At 39.4% G+C, this 17,343-nt stretch overlaps 1 protein-coding gene across 5 annotated transcripts in view; it reads left to right on the top strand.

Annotated features, from left to right (window-relative positions):
• PRKCI (protein kinase C iota) overlaps window positions 1-17,343 on the top strand; it is an 84,641-nt gene that overhangs the window by 63,704 nt on the left and 3,594 nt on the right. For all 5 annotated transcript variants that reach the window (XM_037988570.2, XM_037988568.2, XM_037988569.2 and 2 more), the window contains 6 exons: window positions 197-332; window positions 6,950-7,037; window positions 8,010-8,135; window positions 10,511-10,590; window positions 11,896-11,985; window positions 13,591-13,706. In XM_037988570.2, the coding sequence (XP_037844498.1) occupies window positions 197-332; window positions 6,950-7,037; window positions 8,010-8,135; window positions 10,511-10,590; window positions 11,896-11,985; window positions 13,591-13,706 (636 nt within the window). The remainder of the gene's footprint in view (window positions 1-196; window positions 333-6,949; window positions 7,038-8,009; window positions 8,136-10,510; window positions 10,591-11,895; window positions 11,986-13,590; window positions 13,707-17,343) is intronic.

Below are 17,343 nucleotides of genomic sequence, written 5' to 3'. Positions count from 1 at the left end.
AAGTTAGACAGGAACTTTTACAATTGTATCTTGGGCTCAGATGTTTTAAAGTGGTTCTTCAGTTCTTTTTTAAAATTTGTTCCTAAAATCACTGGGAGAAAAAAATATGTTTTGATACGAATTTTTGTGTTTCCGGTTACAAATGTAGAACTTAAATATGGTTGAATCAAATGACTTATTTTTTATTTTATTTTAGATTTTACTCTGCAGAAATCAGTCTAGCATTAAATTATCTTCATGAGCGAGGGATAATTTATAGAGATTTGAAACTGGACAATGTATTACTGGACTCTGAAGGCCACATTAAACTCACTGACTACGGCATGTGTAAGGTGAGGAAAATTTTCTAGTTATTTTAAAAGGTCTTCAGCAGCTAGTAGTCTTTGTAAAATAACTTCATGTTTAAAGATGGGGAAATGGTTACTAATGTTGCTAATTTACTTAAGAAACTTTGTGGAATTCTAGCACAAAGACAACATTTGTAAAATTTGTATCTTCTGTGTTATGTGTACTAAAATAAGAGTTAATTTCTTTTTATTATACCTAACTTTTTATTTTGAAAGTTGAAATATAATTGAAGAAAATTTGGAAATAAAAATTGTCTGCAATTCCACTGCTTAACACAACCATTTGTATATGACCTTCCAATTTTTGCCGTTTAGTAGTGAATCTTACATAGTGCATTCAGGATTTTCCTCAGAAGTAAAACTTTTTTATATTTAAATTTTAAGCATCTGACATAAAGCATAAAACAAGAATTTTAGTTACTCTCAGAATATGTCTTCTTTATTTCTTGATGTTTTATTCTTTTTATAACAGTGTTCCGTTTTAAAGGTCTGATATTTTCCCACAAAATGCATAAGGAACTACTCCTTGTTAAGGTAACTGATACCAGATTATCCTCACATAGTAATAACAACAACCAGTATGTAAATGTGTGAATTGCATTCCCTGTTCACCTGTGGGAAGTACCTCCAGAGTCTGGAGATTATCTAAATGCTAATAACATGCCATATGACAACCTAGTTGTATCGAAGATTTAACTTTATTATTTTTTCAGCATGCATTAAAGAATAAAATATTCACTTAAACTGTGTTTGATTTCATGTTCAGAATTCAGCCACATTTTTCACATGATACTTACTAATTAATTAATTTTGTTTTTCTTTTTTTTTTTTTGGAGACAGTCTTGCTCTGTCATCTAGGCTGGAGTGCAGTGGCACAATCTTGGCTCACTGCAACCTCCGTCTCCTGGGTTCAAGCCATTCTCCTGCCTCAGCCGTCCAAGTAGCTGGGATTAAGGTGCGCCCTATCATCCCTGGCTAATTTTAATTTTTTAATTTTTAAGACAGAGTTTTGCTCTTGCTGCTGGCTCCAGGCTGGAGTGCAATGGCACGATCTCGGCTCTCTGCAACTTCCACCTCCCAGGTTCAAGCAATTCTCCTACCTCAGCCTCTCAAGTAGCTGGGATTACAGGCATCTGCCACCACACCTGGCTAATTTTTTTGTATTTTTAGTAGAGATGGGGTTTCACCGTGTTGGCCAGGCTGGTCTTGAACTTCTGACCTCAGGTGATCCACCAGCCTCAGCCTCCCAAAGCGCTGGGATTATGGATGTGAGCCACCGTGCCCGGCCTTACATATTTTTATTATACAAGTTTTCAATCATAAACAATTAGAAAGCTTAGCGAGTGGAACCCCTGTGTACTTATCACTTATGTTTGTGATACTCTTTTGATCTCTGTGTCATTTTTTTTCCCTGAGGGATTTTTTCTCATTTCAAAAAAAAGTGACAGTGATAGAGGAGTCTTATCCCCAAGAATAAATGAAACTGAACAAAAAACATGGAGAGTATTAACCTTCATACGAAGTGCACAAATTAAAACGAGATTTTTTTTTTTTTGCCTGTGAGATATTGGTTTTAAAGTTAGAATAGTCTGTATGTATAAGAGTTTAAAGAAATGGGCATATGTCACTGGTGTGTGTACAAATTGTTACAGCCAGGCGCGGTGGCTCACACCTGTAATCACAGCACTTTGGGAAGCCAAGACGGGTGGATCACGAGGTCAGGAGATCGAGACCATCCTGGCTAACACGGTGAAACCCCATCTCTACTAAAATACAAAAAAAAATTAGCTGGGCATACTGGCGGGCGCCTGTAGTCCCAGCTACTCGGGAGGCTGAGGCAGGAGAATGACGTGAAGCCAGGAGGCGGAGCTTGCAGTGAGCCGAGATCGTGCCACAGCACTCCAGTATGGGCGACAGAGCAAGACTCCGTCTCAAAACAAAACAAAAAAAAATTGTTACAAACCTTTTGAAAAACAGTTTGATGGGGAATTATCAGGAATCCTAAAGATGGCCATGTTCTTTGATCCAGTAATTCTGCCTCTTGGATATTCCAAGTAAAGATTTTGGTTTATGAAGAGAGATTTCTGACTAAAACTTCTATTGTAGTTTATGATAGATATTATAAAGTCACTTAAGAAGATCTTTATTTTTATTTTATTTTTACTTTTTTTTTTTTTTTTTTAAAGTAGAGACGAGGTCTCGCTGTGTTGCCCAGGCTAGTCTCAAACCCAGGAGTTCATAATGTTAGCATTTAGATAATCTCCAGGCTCTGGAGGCACTTTCCTCAGGTGAATGGGGAATGCAGTTCATACATTCACTTATTTGTCTTATTACTATGTGAGGATAATTTTGTTCCAGTTACCTTAACAAGGAAAGCAAGCCACAGCTCCTGGCTGAAGATGTTTATAAAAAATACGTAACTCATGATGGCTCAGACCGGTAATCCCAGCACTTTGGGAGGCCGAGGCAGGCAGATTGCTGGAGCTCAGAAGTTTGACACTAGCCTGGGCAACATGACAAAACTCCATCTCTACAAAAAATAGGAAAATTACACTTCCTTGGTTGTGCTTGTAGTCCCAGCTACTTGGGAGGCTGAGATGGGGGATCACTTGAGCCTGGGGCTGTAGTGAGCTGTGTTCACACCACTGCACTCCAGCCTGGGTGACAGTGAGATCCTGTCTAAAACAGAAAGACATAACAATGCTTATAATGCCTATAAAATGCTTATAATATAACATTAGGTGAAGTCTTAACATACAGAATTGTCTGATTCTTTTATGTATCGTTCTGTTATGTAACATCACACGTTGATTCTGTTTACATTTCAGTATTTTTCAAGTTGTTATTTTAAAATGTTATGTTAAATGTGGTTACCAATTGCCTTACAGTACACTAATGCGTTTTAATAACATTTTAAAATGTTATTTTTAAATAACAACTTTAATGGAATTACTGCATTGTTTAAACAATGAAAATGGGCAGGATGTGGTGGCTCATACCTATAATCCCAGCACTTTGGGAGGCCCGGGCAGTCAGATCACTTGAGATCAGGAGTTTGAGACCAGCCTGGCCAACATGGTAAAATCTTATCTCTACTAAAAACACCAAAAAATTAGCTGGGCGTGGTGGCACACCTGTTAGGACCACAGGAGACTACTCAGGAGACTAAAGCAGGAGAATTGCTTGAACATGGGAGGCGGAGGTTGCAGTGAGTGGAGATTGCACCACTGCACTCCAGTCTGGGTGGCAACGTGAGACTCTGTCTCAAAAAAAAGAAAGAAAAAAAAAAGAAAGAAAATATAATCACAAAAATGAATTAAGACTTTTCTCTTGGCCGGGAGTGGTGGCTCACATCTGTAATTCCAGCACTTTGGGAGGCCAGGGCAAGTGGATCATGAGGTCAGGAGATCGAGACCATCCTGGCCAACACAGTGAAACCCTGTCTCTACTAAAAATACAAAAAAATTAGCCGGGCATGATGGTGGGTGCCTGTAGTCCCAGCTACTCGGGAGGCTGAAGCAGCAGAATGGCAAGAACCTGGGAGGCAGTGGTTGCAGTGAGCTGAGATTGCGCCACTGCACTCCAGCCTGGGCGACAGAGCAAGACTCCATCTCCAAAAAAAAAAAAAAGGACTTTTCTCGTTTTGTCTTTCTTAGTCTTTTGTTACCCTTACTGGAAAATAGTATTGGCTTCTTATACATTTTCATTTCTTACAGGGATCCTCAATCAAGTTAGTCCAGGTCTTTGATAAATTTGAGATCTTTATTGAGTAGATCTTTAAATCAAATGCCCTCCTACCTCCCTTTCTGCCTTTCCCCCTTCCCCAAGAGCTGCCTAGGGCAGGTGCAGTGGCTCATGCCTGTAATTCCAGCACTTTGGGAGGCCAAGGCAGGCAGATTACTTGAGGTCAGGAATTTGAGACCAGCCTGGCCAACATGGTGAAAACCCATCTCTGCTAAAACCACAAAAACTAGCCAGGTGTGGTGGTGCGTGCCTGTAATCCCAGCTACTTGAGAGGCTGAGGCAGGAGCATCTCTTGAACCCAGGGTGGGGCGGAGGTTGCAGTGAGCTAAGATCTGCACTGCACTCCAGCCTGGGTGACAGTGAGACTCCGTCAGTTTCTCTCTCTCTATATATATATAAAATTAAGAAGAGAAAGTTTATGAGACATTCACCCTCCAAAAGTTTGAATGCTCTTTTATGACTTAGAGTCAACATTTAACTTACCTGAAGCTTGACTTCATGCAAGTATTGGATGAATTTCTTTATAAAGATTGCAGAGGGTAGTGATAAAAACTTGAATTAATATCTTTAGAGTTATGTTTGAAATGTTTTATGAACATTGATTTTTTGAGTGGAAACCTTTAGTGGTTTTATGAACTGATGTGCCTTTAAGTGTTTTTTTTAATCAACAGAGGAATTCTAATAACATCTATGTTATGCTGTAGAAAACTCAGCAAGTGGACCTACATTCCAACATTCACTCAACAAGTGAATGATTAAGCATAACTGTTACAAGTTAACAGACTACATCTCTTACCTCTGATGAGTACACTGAAAGTACATGTCATTTATCATGAGAATGTACTGCCATTGCCAATAATAGAAAACAATAAAAACCATATTCACATTGCTAAAAATAGCATATAATATCCCTTTTAGAAATCATTTAAAAAATTCTTGGAGTCACAACATATTACTAAATATTTATTCTAGGTGTTTATAGCAGTGTTATATATAATAGGGTGAAATTTGAAGAAAAATATGTTCACCATGCCCAGAATATCTCTGGAAGGCCACATAATAGTGGTTGCCTCTAGGGAGCTGGAACTGGGTGAGTCAGGGACAAGAATGGAAGGAAGGGCCAGGCGCACTGCTCACGCCTATAATCCCAGCACTTTGGGAGGCTGAGGTGGGCAGATCACCTGAGGTCATGTTGGTCAGGCTGGTCTCAAAATCCTGACCTCAGATGATCCACCCACCTCGGACTCCCAAAGTGCTGGGATTACAGGTGTGAGCCACTACGCCCGGCCTGTATTTTAATAGCTACAGGATGGAAAAAATTAAGGCAAAACACACTAACGGGCATAGTAAAGGAACTACCCAATAATTAATGGGGCAATCACCAAGAAGTTGTAACAAATATAAACTTGCATACACTCAACAACACAGTCTCAAAATACAAAGAGTAAAAAAGGACAAAATTAGTATGAGAATTTCACAATCTCCAATCATGATAGGAAAAGTTAATATGAGAATAATCTATATTAGAAAATGATACATCACACATACTAAAAATCAGTAGGCAGAGAAAGATTTGGAAAGAAGCTAGAGCTTTTATATATATATATATATATATATATGTAGAATATGTATGTCTATATGGGTGTGTGGAGTGAGGGAGAAGGAAGAGAGACATTAGAGAGAGCGAGACTCCCTGCCTGTAAAGATTATATATCCTTTTAAGTACACATGGGCTACTGGCCATATATTAGGTCATAAAGGAAATCTCAATATATTCCAGTGAACTAATATTCAAACCATTCTCTGGCCACAAGGCAAAAAAAAAAAAAAAAAAAAAAAAAAATCAACTGGCCAGGCATGGTGTCTCACGCCTGTAATCCCAACACTTTGGGAGGCCGAGGTGGGTGGATCATCTGAGGTCAGGAGTTTGAGACCAGCCTGTCCAATATGGAGAAACCCCATTTTCTACTAAAAATACAAAATTAGCTGGGCCTGGTGACACACGCCTGTAATCCCAGCTACTTGGGAGGCTGAGGCAGGAGAATTGCTTGAACCCGGGAGGTGGAGGTTGCAGTGAGCTGAGATTGTGCCATTGCACTCCAGCCTGGGCAACAAAAGTGAAACTCTGTCTTTAAAAAAAAAAAGTGTTCTTAGGAAAAATAAACAGAAGGAAAATATTGTAGTCTTATCAATGGTTGTATTAGGAGGTGAGATTTAAAATACTTCTTTTCTTCATGAAATATGCCTTATTCTACTAATATTAAAATTTTGGTATTAAATTTTAACTTGTATGTAAATTATTTTAAATGCAAGTCTTACCTTAATTGAATCAACTCTAGCAACATCTAATGAGGACAGGTTTTCTTCAAGCTATTTAGTTGTGATCTGTGATTTTAATAATAAAGGCAGTTGTCAGGCATGATGGCTCACGCCTGTAATCCCAGCACTTTGGGAGGCCGAGACAGGTGGATCAGTTGTGGCCAGGAGATCGAGACCAGCCTGGCCAACATGGTGAAACCCTGTGTCTACTAAAAATACGAAAATTAGCTGGGTGTGTTGGTGCCTGCCTGTAATTCCAACTACTCAGGAGGCTGAGACACAAGAATTGCTTGAACCCAGGAGGTGGAGGTTGCAGTGAGCTGAGATCGTGCCACTGCATGCCAGCCTGGGCGACAAAGCAAGACCCTGTGAATAATAATAATAATAATAATAATAATAAAGGCAATTGTTCTAGTGATGTTAAGTGAGTTTAATGTATCACTACAGATGCTGAACTTATATGATAGGTGAAATCGAAAGGGGGAATTTAAAACAGAATTTTTTATCTCATTCTTTCTTTCTGTTCTTTTTAATAAAAGGAAGGATTACGGCCAGGAGATACAACCAGCACTTTCTGTGGTACTCCTAATTACATTGCTCCTGAAATTTTAAGAGGAGAAGATTATGGTAATAAATAAATTGGTGGTATTATTTTAGCTATTGCTAGATGGGTGGTTAAATGTGGTGCCAATTGCATTACAGTACACTAATGCATTTTGATATCATCTTATTAATATAAGCATTCTTGATCCTTTTAAAAACTACACGGAGAGCCTCAGACTTTGAAATCAGAGACAGTGGGACCTTGACAGTATTTGGGGTTACCAAGCTCAATAATGTTTTATTAGTGACAAAACTAAGCAGTAGCAGGCACTATTCTAAGCAGTTTACATATATTAACTAAGTTAATCCTCTTAACGCTGTGAGGTAAGTACTGTTAATGCTCCTTTTATAGGTGAGGAAACTGACATACAGAAAGATTAAATAACTCGCCTAAGGTCAAGGATTCAGAACAGCACCCAGGTGACTCCAGAGTCATGAACCTCTGGAAGATTTTTCAGACTTCCTGTGATATTTCCCCCAGGAATCTGAAAGATGGTGGAAAGATTAACTGTATCTCAGGCACCCGAAGATACACCCGAGAAAACATTTGACTTTTTGGGTTTTGGCCCTCTGCCTTCAGCAGATATAAAGGAGAATGTGGTACTTGTGAAAGCTGCTCAGAGTCTGCATCCATTGTCCTTCACTGGTCTTTATCAGCTAGCAAAAGATCAAATTTAAGGCCAAGGAGATAACTCTGAAATACAATTTAATTATATCCTCAACATACAATATTAGATATTGGGCATGAGTCTGAAAGTAGACATACATGGAAAAAGAAAGGTTTTTTCCTCATAATTTTATTTTTAAAATTGTCTTTTAGGTGCCTACCCTTGTAAGTGAAGCATTTCTGTAATCTTCAATGCCTACCATGATAGCTGGAATGCATTTAGTTTACTTTTTCATTGTTTCTTTTTCCTTTATGTGATAAAATCTCCAGTTACTAACTTTCAAGAACGCAAAGTGTATAATTTATTGCTTTAAAACTTCTGTCTGAAGGTTTCAGTGTTGACTGGTGGGCTCTTGGAGTGCTGATGTTTGAGATGATGGCAGGAAGGTCTCCATTTGATATTGTTGGGAGCTCCGATAACCCTGACCAGAACACAGAGGATTATCTCTTCCAAGGTAATTTGGAGTATTTTACAGAGGTTCTCTGAGAAAAACCTGTTCTAGAGTACAAATGAGAGTGACTTAGGTTACTACTTTGAGTAAGAAAAATGAGCATAATCTGGAAAATACACTTCTGACTCATTGTATTAGGTTTTGTTGTTGTTTTTGTTTGTTTTTGAGACAAGGTCTCACTCTTTGGCCCAGGATGGAGTACAGTGGTGCAATCTCAGCTCACTGCAACATCCATCTCCCTGGTTCAAGCAATTCTTCTGCCTCAGCCTCCCGAGTAGCTGGGATTACAGGCACACACCACTACGCTCGGCTAATTTTTGTATTTTTAGTAGAGACAGGGTCTCACCATAGTGGCCAGGCTGGTCTTGAACTCCTGACTTCAAGTGATCTGCCCACCTCAGCCTCCCCAAAGTGCTGAGATTACAGGCATGAGCCACTGCGCCCGGCCTCTGTGTATTAGGTTTTGATGTTTTTTAATACATTCTTTCTTCTCTGTAGTCTTCACTCCTGTTCACAGTTACCTTCTCATACTCAAAATCATAACAGGGATTATTTAGAATTATCCATCACAGACAGATTAGAGAAAGGAATCCTGTGGCTAGAGAGGATAATCTTTACACAGGGACCCTGAGGCTGGGTGCATAAGTTCAAGAACAGTATGAGGGGAAAATAGAGCACCAAGGTGATCAGTGATCAAAAGATGGGGAAAAAGGCCCCACATCAGGGAATATAAAGAATTGACAGAAACAAGCAGACAAGTACAGGGACCTCTAGCACGGAATCCAAAGAAGTATGAAAACTGCTATAAAATTCTACATTTAGTAATTAAAGCCATCATGGGATATAAATAGGCATGTCATATAACAGAAAGCCCAAATGGCCATGGAGTATGTGAAAAGACATTCATTCTCACTAGCAATTAAGGGAATGCACATTAAATGTTAATGAGTTACCATTTCATATCGGTACATTTGATTAAAATATTAAAGTTGGATAATACCAGTGCTGGTGAGGATGTGGAGCAACTGGAACTCCTCTAGACTGCTGGTAGGAATGAAAACTGATGAAACAGCTTTAAAGAATAATTTGGCAATGTCCAATAAAATTGCATATTGTATATGCCAAGCATTTTACAAATGTTATTTAAACCTCATAACAATCCTATGAAGTATTTTTTTATTCCTATTTTACAGACCAGGAAATTGAGGTACAATCAGGTAGTCAAAGAATAAGACATTCATGTAAATGATAAATAGTATTCAGATTAGAGGCTTTCTCTGAGAAGAATGGAAAAGGGGATTAGGAAAGTACAGGAGGCACTTCAGTTACATATGTAATATCTTATTTTTTCTCCTGGAATGCCTTAAATATCTTATAATAAAAAGTGAAAGATTGCACCCAGGCACAGTGGCTCACGCCTGTAATCCCAACACTTTGGGAGGCCGAGTTGGGTGGATCACTTGAGGTTGGGAGTTTGAGACCAGCCTGGCCAACATGGCAAAATCCCGTCTCTACTAAAAATAAAAAAAAAATTAACTGAGTATCATGGTGGGTTCCTTTAGTCGTAACTACTCAGGAGGCTCAGGCAGGAGAATCACTTGAGCCTGGGAGGCGGAGGTTGCGGTGAGCTGAGATTGTGCCACTGTACACCAGCCTGGGCAAGACAGTGACACTCTGTCTCAAAAAAAAAAAAGAAAAAAGAAATTTAAAGATTGCCAGGTGCAGTGGCTCACACCTGTAATCCCAGCACTTTGGGGGTCCAAGGTAGGAGGATTGCTTGAGTGCAGGAGTTCAAGACCAGCCTGAGCAACATGATGAGACCCTTATCTCTACAAAAAAAAAATTAAAATTACTCAGCCATTGCTGGCTGCAATGACTCATGCCTGTAATCCCAGCACTTTGGGAGGCTGAGGTGGGTGGATCACTTACCTTCATGAGGTCAGGAGTTCAAGACCAGCCTGGCCAGCATGGTGAAACCCCATCTCTACCAAAAACACAAAACTCACTGGGCATGGTGGCACATGCCTGTAATCCCAGCTACTCAGGAGGCTGAAGTGGTAGAAGCGCTTGAACCCAGGAGGCAGAGGTTGCAGTGAGCTGAGATCGTGCCACTGTACCCAGCCTGGATGACAGAACAAGACTCCATCTTAAAAAAAAAAAAAAAAATTTTGCGTGATGGTGGCGCCTGTGGTCCCAGCTACTTGGGAGCCTGAGGTGGAAGGATTGCTTAAGCCCAGGGGGTCAAGGCTGCAGTGAGCTGTGATTACACTACTGCACTCCAACCTGGGCAACAGAGCAAGACCCTTTCAAAAAAAAGAAGAAAAAAGATTAAAGCCATGTAAAAGTTAAATATAATACTATAATTTCTATCTTTCTAGTTATTTTGGAAAAACAAATTCGCATACCACGTTCTCTGTCTGTAAAAGCTGCAAGTGTTCTGAAGAGTTTTCTTAACAAGGTATAAACTGTGTATAAAAATATTTTGTGATTTGTCTCTTTATATATCAAACTGATCAGTAGCAGTTTGGAAAATGTAAAATTCCAAGACAGTAGAGAATGTAACTTTTTCAGTTTGACCCAGAATTTTCTCTTACCCAAAGAGTAATTGACAGCATTAGATCCTGAGATAAGTTAGTTGTCCTTTCCATTTTGGCAATAAAATTTACTCCCCAGCTATATATTACATATTTTTTTTGTGTGTAAATAATACATACCATATTCTCACATAGGGGAAGATTTAATCTTTGGGTTTAGCCATAATTGTACTTTGAACTCTGTTTCCATTTTTTCTGTGTCATTATCCATAGAATCTATTTATTACCATGTACTTTTTGAGCACATGGGCCACAGTGCTCCCTACAAATTCTCATGTCGAAAATGCTATAATTAGGTAAAATTCAGAAGAAATGAAATGCTATCTTCGGCTCTTAAAAATGTGAACATCATTCAATTGTTTGTTGCTGTTGGTAGGCTAGAGGAGTTTTAGAATCTAAGTGTGGTCTTGGCAATCATAAATTCTACCTTAAATAAATGGTATGATAGAAAGTTTGATGTACATTTACCTTCTAAGGTAAATAGATAATGAATTTTAATAAAATAAGAAATTGAAGCCTTTTTAAAAATGAACAAGTTATGTGAGGAAAGATTTAAAATTGAAACCTAGTTTTTCACATAGTGATGAAAAATGAAGGCAAGAGGTGTTGATATGCGAAATAAAATACCTTTTATCAGAAAGAAAAATGGGAACATATTCTCATTCATAGTAATGAATAAGCCAAGACTTTTTATAAGTTGCAGGCTTGGATTAAATTTATAAGTTGGATTAATGTCTTACACAGGCGATGATTTGTTGCTGTAATTGGGCATGGGGCTTTTAAATTAAGCTAAAAACAAACTTCTGATGAAGTTTGGAGGTTTGCATGTTTTGACTGTCACACTAGGTCATACCAAAGAAATGGCTGGGTGCTGCTCAAATGATTCTGCTGTTCTCTTTTTCCTCCTATTTTTCTTTAGCAAGGAATTGGCGATGATTCTCTGTTTTAATTACATGATAGGTGGAGAAAGTGCCACAAGGAAATCTTACCTATCACAAGCTTCAAATAATTCAATTTGTTCTGGAGTTGTACTTTCTAGAAATAAAAGGTAGACCATTCCAACTTCAGAAATAAGACTATCATGTGAGGGCACAAAACACAGATCACAAAGATGATTTATTTTAAAGCATGACATTCACCCAATTCTTGAAACATTTCTTTCACCATAGGACCCTAAGGAACGATTGGGTTGTCATCCTCAAACAGGATTTGCTGATATTCAGGGACACCCGTTCTTCCGAAATGTTGATTGGGATATGGTATGTAAATTTTGATTACTTTCTCTATTAGGTTTCATTATTATCTTCAGCCAAACCTTTTTTTTTTTTTTTTAGGACAGAGTCTTGCTCTGTCGCCCAGGCTGGCGTGCAGTGGCACGATCTCGGCTCACTGCAACCTCTATCTCCCGGGTTCAAGCAATTCTCCTGTCTCCGCCTCCCATGTAGCTGGAATTACAGGCACGCACCACCACACCCGGCTAATTTTTGTATTTTGAGTAGAGATGGAGGGTTTCACGATGTCGGCCAGGCTGGTCTCGAACTCCTGACATCAGGTGATCCACCCACCTTGGGCTCCCAAAGTGCTGGGATTACAGGTGTGAGCCACCGCACCTGGCCTATCTTGGGCCAAATTTTATTGTCTTAGCTAACATATCACAGCTTTAAAAACTTAAAACCACTTTCTAAACTGCTTTTTAGAAAACTTTTAAAACAAAAAAAATCCTTTTTTTAAAAATTTGTTTTTTTCTGAGATGGAGTCACATTCTGTTGCTTAGGCTGGAGTGCGATGGTGTGATCTCTGCTCACTGCAACCTCCGCCTCCTGCGTTCACGCAGTTCTGCCTCAGCCTCCTGAGTAGCTGGGATTACAGGCACATGCCACCATGCCCAGCTAATTTTTATATTTTTAGTAGCGACAACGTTTCATCATGTTGGCCAGGCTGGTTTTGAACTCCTGACCTCAAGTGATCCACCTGCCTCAGCCTCCCAAAGTGTTGGGATTCCAGGGGTGAGCCACTGTACCCAGCCAAAAAATTGAATATTAATGTAATAAAGCAGGTTATAATGTTATTGAAGCCCATATCAATATTTATACTTGTTTTTGTTTGTTTGTTTTTTTAAGAGAAACAGTCTCACTCCATCACCCAGGCTATACTGTAGCTCACGACAGCCTTGATTGAACTCCTAGGCTCAAGAGATCCTCCTGTGTTAACCTCTCAAGTAGCTGGGACTATAGGCATAAGCCATGGTACCCAGCTGATTTTCATTTTTTTTTTTTTTTTTTTTTTTTTTTTTGAGGTGGAGTCTTGCTCTGTCTCCCAGGCTGGAGTGTAGTGGCACAATCTCAGCTCACTGCAACCTTCGCCACCTGGATTCAAGCAATTCTCCTGTCTCAGCCTCCAGAGTAGCTGGGATTATAGGTGCACGCCACCACGCCTGGCTAATTTCTGTATTTTTAGTAGAGACAGGGTTTTGCTATGTTGGCCAGACTGGTCTTGAATCCCTGACCTCAGGTGATTTACGCACCTTGGCCTCCCAAAGTGATGGGATTACAGGCATGAACTGCTGTGCCCAGCCAATTTTTAATTTTTTAATAGAGATGGGGTCTTGCTATATTGTCCGGGCTGGTCTTGAACTCCTGGCCTCAAGTGGTCCTCCCATCTCAACCTACCAAGCAGTTGGGATTATAGGCATGAGCCACCATGCCCAGCTCATATTTGTAAATTATGTTCATCATTGCTAATATCATTGTACCGTGCTTCAGGACTCACTTTAATAAGGGAAACAATGAGTGCAGAGGAGAACTGTAGAGGTGCAATTTTTCTAATAATACAGACTTGAGCTGTCATCCAATATGTCTTTTCAGATGGAGCAAAAACAGGTGGTACCTCCCTTTAAACCAAATATTTCTGGGGAGTTTGGTTTGGACAACTTTGATTCTCAGTTTACCAATGAACCTGTCCAGCTCACTCCAGATGACGAGTAAGTAATTCTGTACATTGAAATTTTTTTTTTTTTTTTTTTTTTTTTTGAGACAGTCTTGCTCTGTCGCCCGGGCTGGAGTGCAGTGGCCGGATCTCAGCTCACTGCAAGCTCCGCCTCCTGGGTTTAGGCCATTCTCCTGCCTCAGTCTCCGAAGTAGCTGGGACTACAGGCGCCCGCCACCTCGCCCGGCTAGCTTTTTGTATTTTTTAGTAGAGACGGGGTTTCACCGTGTTAGCCAGGATGGTCTTGATCTCCTGACCTCGTGATCCGCCCGTCTCGGCCTCCCAAAGTGCTGGGATTACAGGCTTCAGCCACCGCACCCAGCCTAAAATTTTTTTTTAAGTTTTTTGGAAATCCCATTTTTAGTGACTATGCAGTGTTTCATGATCAGATTATACTATTAATTTTTTTATTTTTTATTTTATTTTATTTTATTTTATTTTATTTTATTTTATTTTATTTTATTTTATTTTTGAGACAGAGTCTCGCTCTGTCTCCCAGGCTGGAGTGCAGTGGTGCAATCTTGGCTCACTGCAACCTCTGCCTCCCAGGTTCAAGCGATTCTCCTGCCTCGGCCACGCTGAGTAGCTGGCACTACAGGCTCATGCCACGACCCAGCTAATTTTTATATTTTTAGTAAGGACAGTGTTTGCCATGTTGGCCAGGCTGATCCTGAACTCCTGACCTCAGGTGATCCACCCACCTTGGCCTCTTAAAGTGCTGGGATTACAGGCGTGAGCCACTGCGCCCGGCCTATACTATAATTTATATAACCATTCAGTTACTGGTATTTGAATCCACTGTACTATTATAAGTTTTAATAGTAACTGTCATTTTCTCCTTGGCTTTATCGTGCATTATCTCATTTTCACAACAACTTTGTAAACTAGTTAAATTGTCATCTTCATTTTACAGATGAGGAAACTGAGGCTCAGAGAGGTTAAGCAAAGTTACACAGCTATCAGGTGGTAGAGTCAGGATTCAAACCCAAATCTCTCTACCGCTGCACTGTTTCCCATTTGACAAGGACTGTCTTTGTCTAAGTTCCTGAGTATTGCCTTAAGATAGATTCCTAGAAAGGGAATTAGGTCAGAGGGTATTAACATTTTAAAGCTCTTGATATGTATTGCCAAATTGCTTTTTTTAAGGAATTACATTGAGTTATTAAATCCAGCCAGCAGTGAGCTGATATATTTTTTGTACTTATACTGCATCTTTTAAAAATATACCTTAAAATAATTGGGAGATATTTTGATTATTTACCTGTTGTTACAGATTCATTCTCTCTAATCTCAAGGAGGCCCTTATTGTTTGGCAGTCATTTTACTTCTATCTTATTTCTTACCACATTTCTCCCAGCACCTGCTCCAAACAGTCTCTTCATTTCAGAAGCCTTCAGTTCTTCTCCTTTTTCCATCACTGTTAAAGGATTAACCTTGTCTTAATTTGATGCAAGGACTGATAACCTCTCTGGCGTGACCTTGCCTCCTTTCCAGCTGTCACCAGACCACCTTGCATCTCAGAATTGCTTTCTAATTCTTTTCAACATTTTCTTATTCCTACTCTTGGAAGGCTCTCCTTTACAAGGAGCGTCCCTCCTATTTTCTTAGACCTGTTTCTGTAGTTTTCTCCAATATTTCATTTTGTCAGTTATCTTGTTATTGGACCTTCTTAGATTTATTTTTTTCTAGCTTGCTTCTCTCTGTGTAAGCATGCTCAGATTCTCTGATTTTTTTCCCCCTAACTCATAGTCCCTCTTTGAACAACCACATTTTTGCTCATTTTCATTTCGTCTTGAAGCCTCAAAAAAAAAAAAAAAAAAAAAAAAAAGTCAATAGATGTTCATGGTCAAAGAAAAATAAATATGCAGCACCTCTAATCTAACTTCTTCATACTAGTCAATGTTGATTGTCTTGAATTTTTTTTTTTCTGTCAACACTTCAACCCCTTACAACTGAGCTTGTCCTCCAGCTTTTGAAAGTTGAATCAATTTCTTAATTTCTAAATTGTAAAGCATTTTGGGGTGAGTCCTCACCTCCCTTGATGAATGTAAAGCATTTGGTACTTATGGCTTTGCCTTGGGTAGCACTGCCTATTCTGGTTCTGTTTCATCTCTGTGACTACTTTTCTCTCATGTGTTTTCCCTGTCCCCTTGAGACCAGGATGCTTCATGGTTCTGTTCATGACAACCTTCTTTTTGCTGTATGCAGTTTGTACCTTGGAGATTTCAGCCAGCCCTGTAGCATAGATACCAGCTAATTAAATGACTCTCAGTTAAATGGCAAATGGTTATTGAGCAAAAGGCGTTATGCTAAATACTAGACATTCAAAGATAAGACAGTCTAATCTCCCCAAAAGCGTCCTGTCTACTAGAGGAGAAAGATGTGTACCAAATCATTATTTCTGACAGCATTGTGTATTAAAAGGAACACTGAATTTAATCAAAAGATAGGAGTTTGAATCCCAATGCCACCTCTTACCAACTGGGTAACCTTGTATAAGAATTGCATAACTTCTCTGAGCCTGTTCTCGAATTGCCTACCTCATAAGGTTGCTGTGAAGAATACATGCATGATGGTTTCTGAAGCACTTATCCCCTGCCGTTAGATCTCCTCAGCTGCATTTCTGTTTAACATGTCCCCCAGTTTGTCATCAAGCAGCTCAAATATATGAAGTCTAAAATCAAAGTAATGACCCTTTATGGTCTCTTTCTATTGTTCTCAATCAGTTCCTTTTTTTTAGTTACCTAGTTCTGCTCACTGTACCACAGTGTGTTCCTGTCGTTCAGATTCCAGATGTCAGTGATTGTGGACTACTCCTTTTTCTTAACAGATTACATAATACCTGCAGCTGCCAAGTCTTCGTCTATGTTTTCATTATTTCATCATTTACATCAGGTCCTTCTTTTCTCTTCCCATTGACACATCCTAGTTCAGGCCTCATTCAAGTCATACCCAGAGTATTGTATCAGCCTCCTAATTGATCTTTACTCCTTCACTTTGCAACCTATTCTGTATGCCTTGTGAAGTACCACTCCAATTCTTGAACCCCTTTAATCAGAAACCTTCAGTAACTCCTTCATTGCCTATTAGGTAACATCTATCGTCTTGGCTAGCATTTGAGGCCTCCCCACATCTGCTCCAGCCTGACTTTCTAGTGATACCTCTCACCATAATACAAACAGTGTTCTCATCAGTCTTTGCTAGTCACCATTCACTAATAGTATTATTATCTCTGCCTCTGCCTGCTCATTCCTGTATATTCCCCCTTCATTTTTACCTGTTGAAATCTTCCCATCTTTCAGAGCCACCTCAGATGCAACCAGATCTTTGATGGATCAAGGTGAAACTCCTTAGAAACATCACTGGCTTCTTTGATTATTAGCCATTATTTTTCTTCCAGCATCATCTGCCATCTAACACACTTCTATTCCTGTGTTCCACCCTAATAAATTACTTGCATTTCCCCAGACCTACCACAGTCTTTCATCATTCCATTTATTAAGTGTTTGCAAAATGAATACTGCCTTCCTTGATTTCTCCAACTAGAAGTCGCGCCTTTCTTTAGAACCGTGGTTAGAACAGGACTTAGCTTATTGTGTGTAAAATTTAACAAGTACTGCTTTCTCTTCCAG

The sequence above is a fragment of the Chlorocebus sabaeus genome, chromosome 15 (assembly GCF_047675955.1).
Source record: "Chlorocebus sabaeus isolate Y175 chromosome 15, mChlSab1.0.hap1, whole genome shotgun sequence".
Taxonomy (NCBI): domain Eukaryota; kingdom Metazoa; phylum Chordata; class Mammalia; order Primates; family Cercopithecidae; genus Chlorocebus; species Chlorocebus sabaeus.
This window is presented reverse-complemented; position numbering and strand designations above follow the sequence as displayed.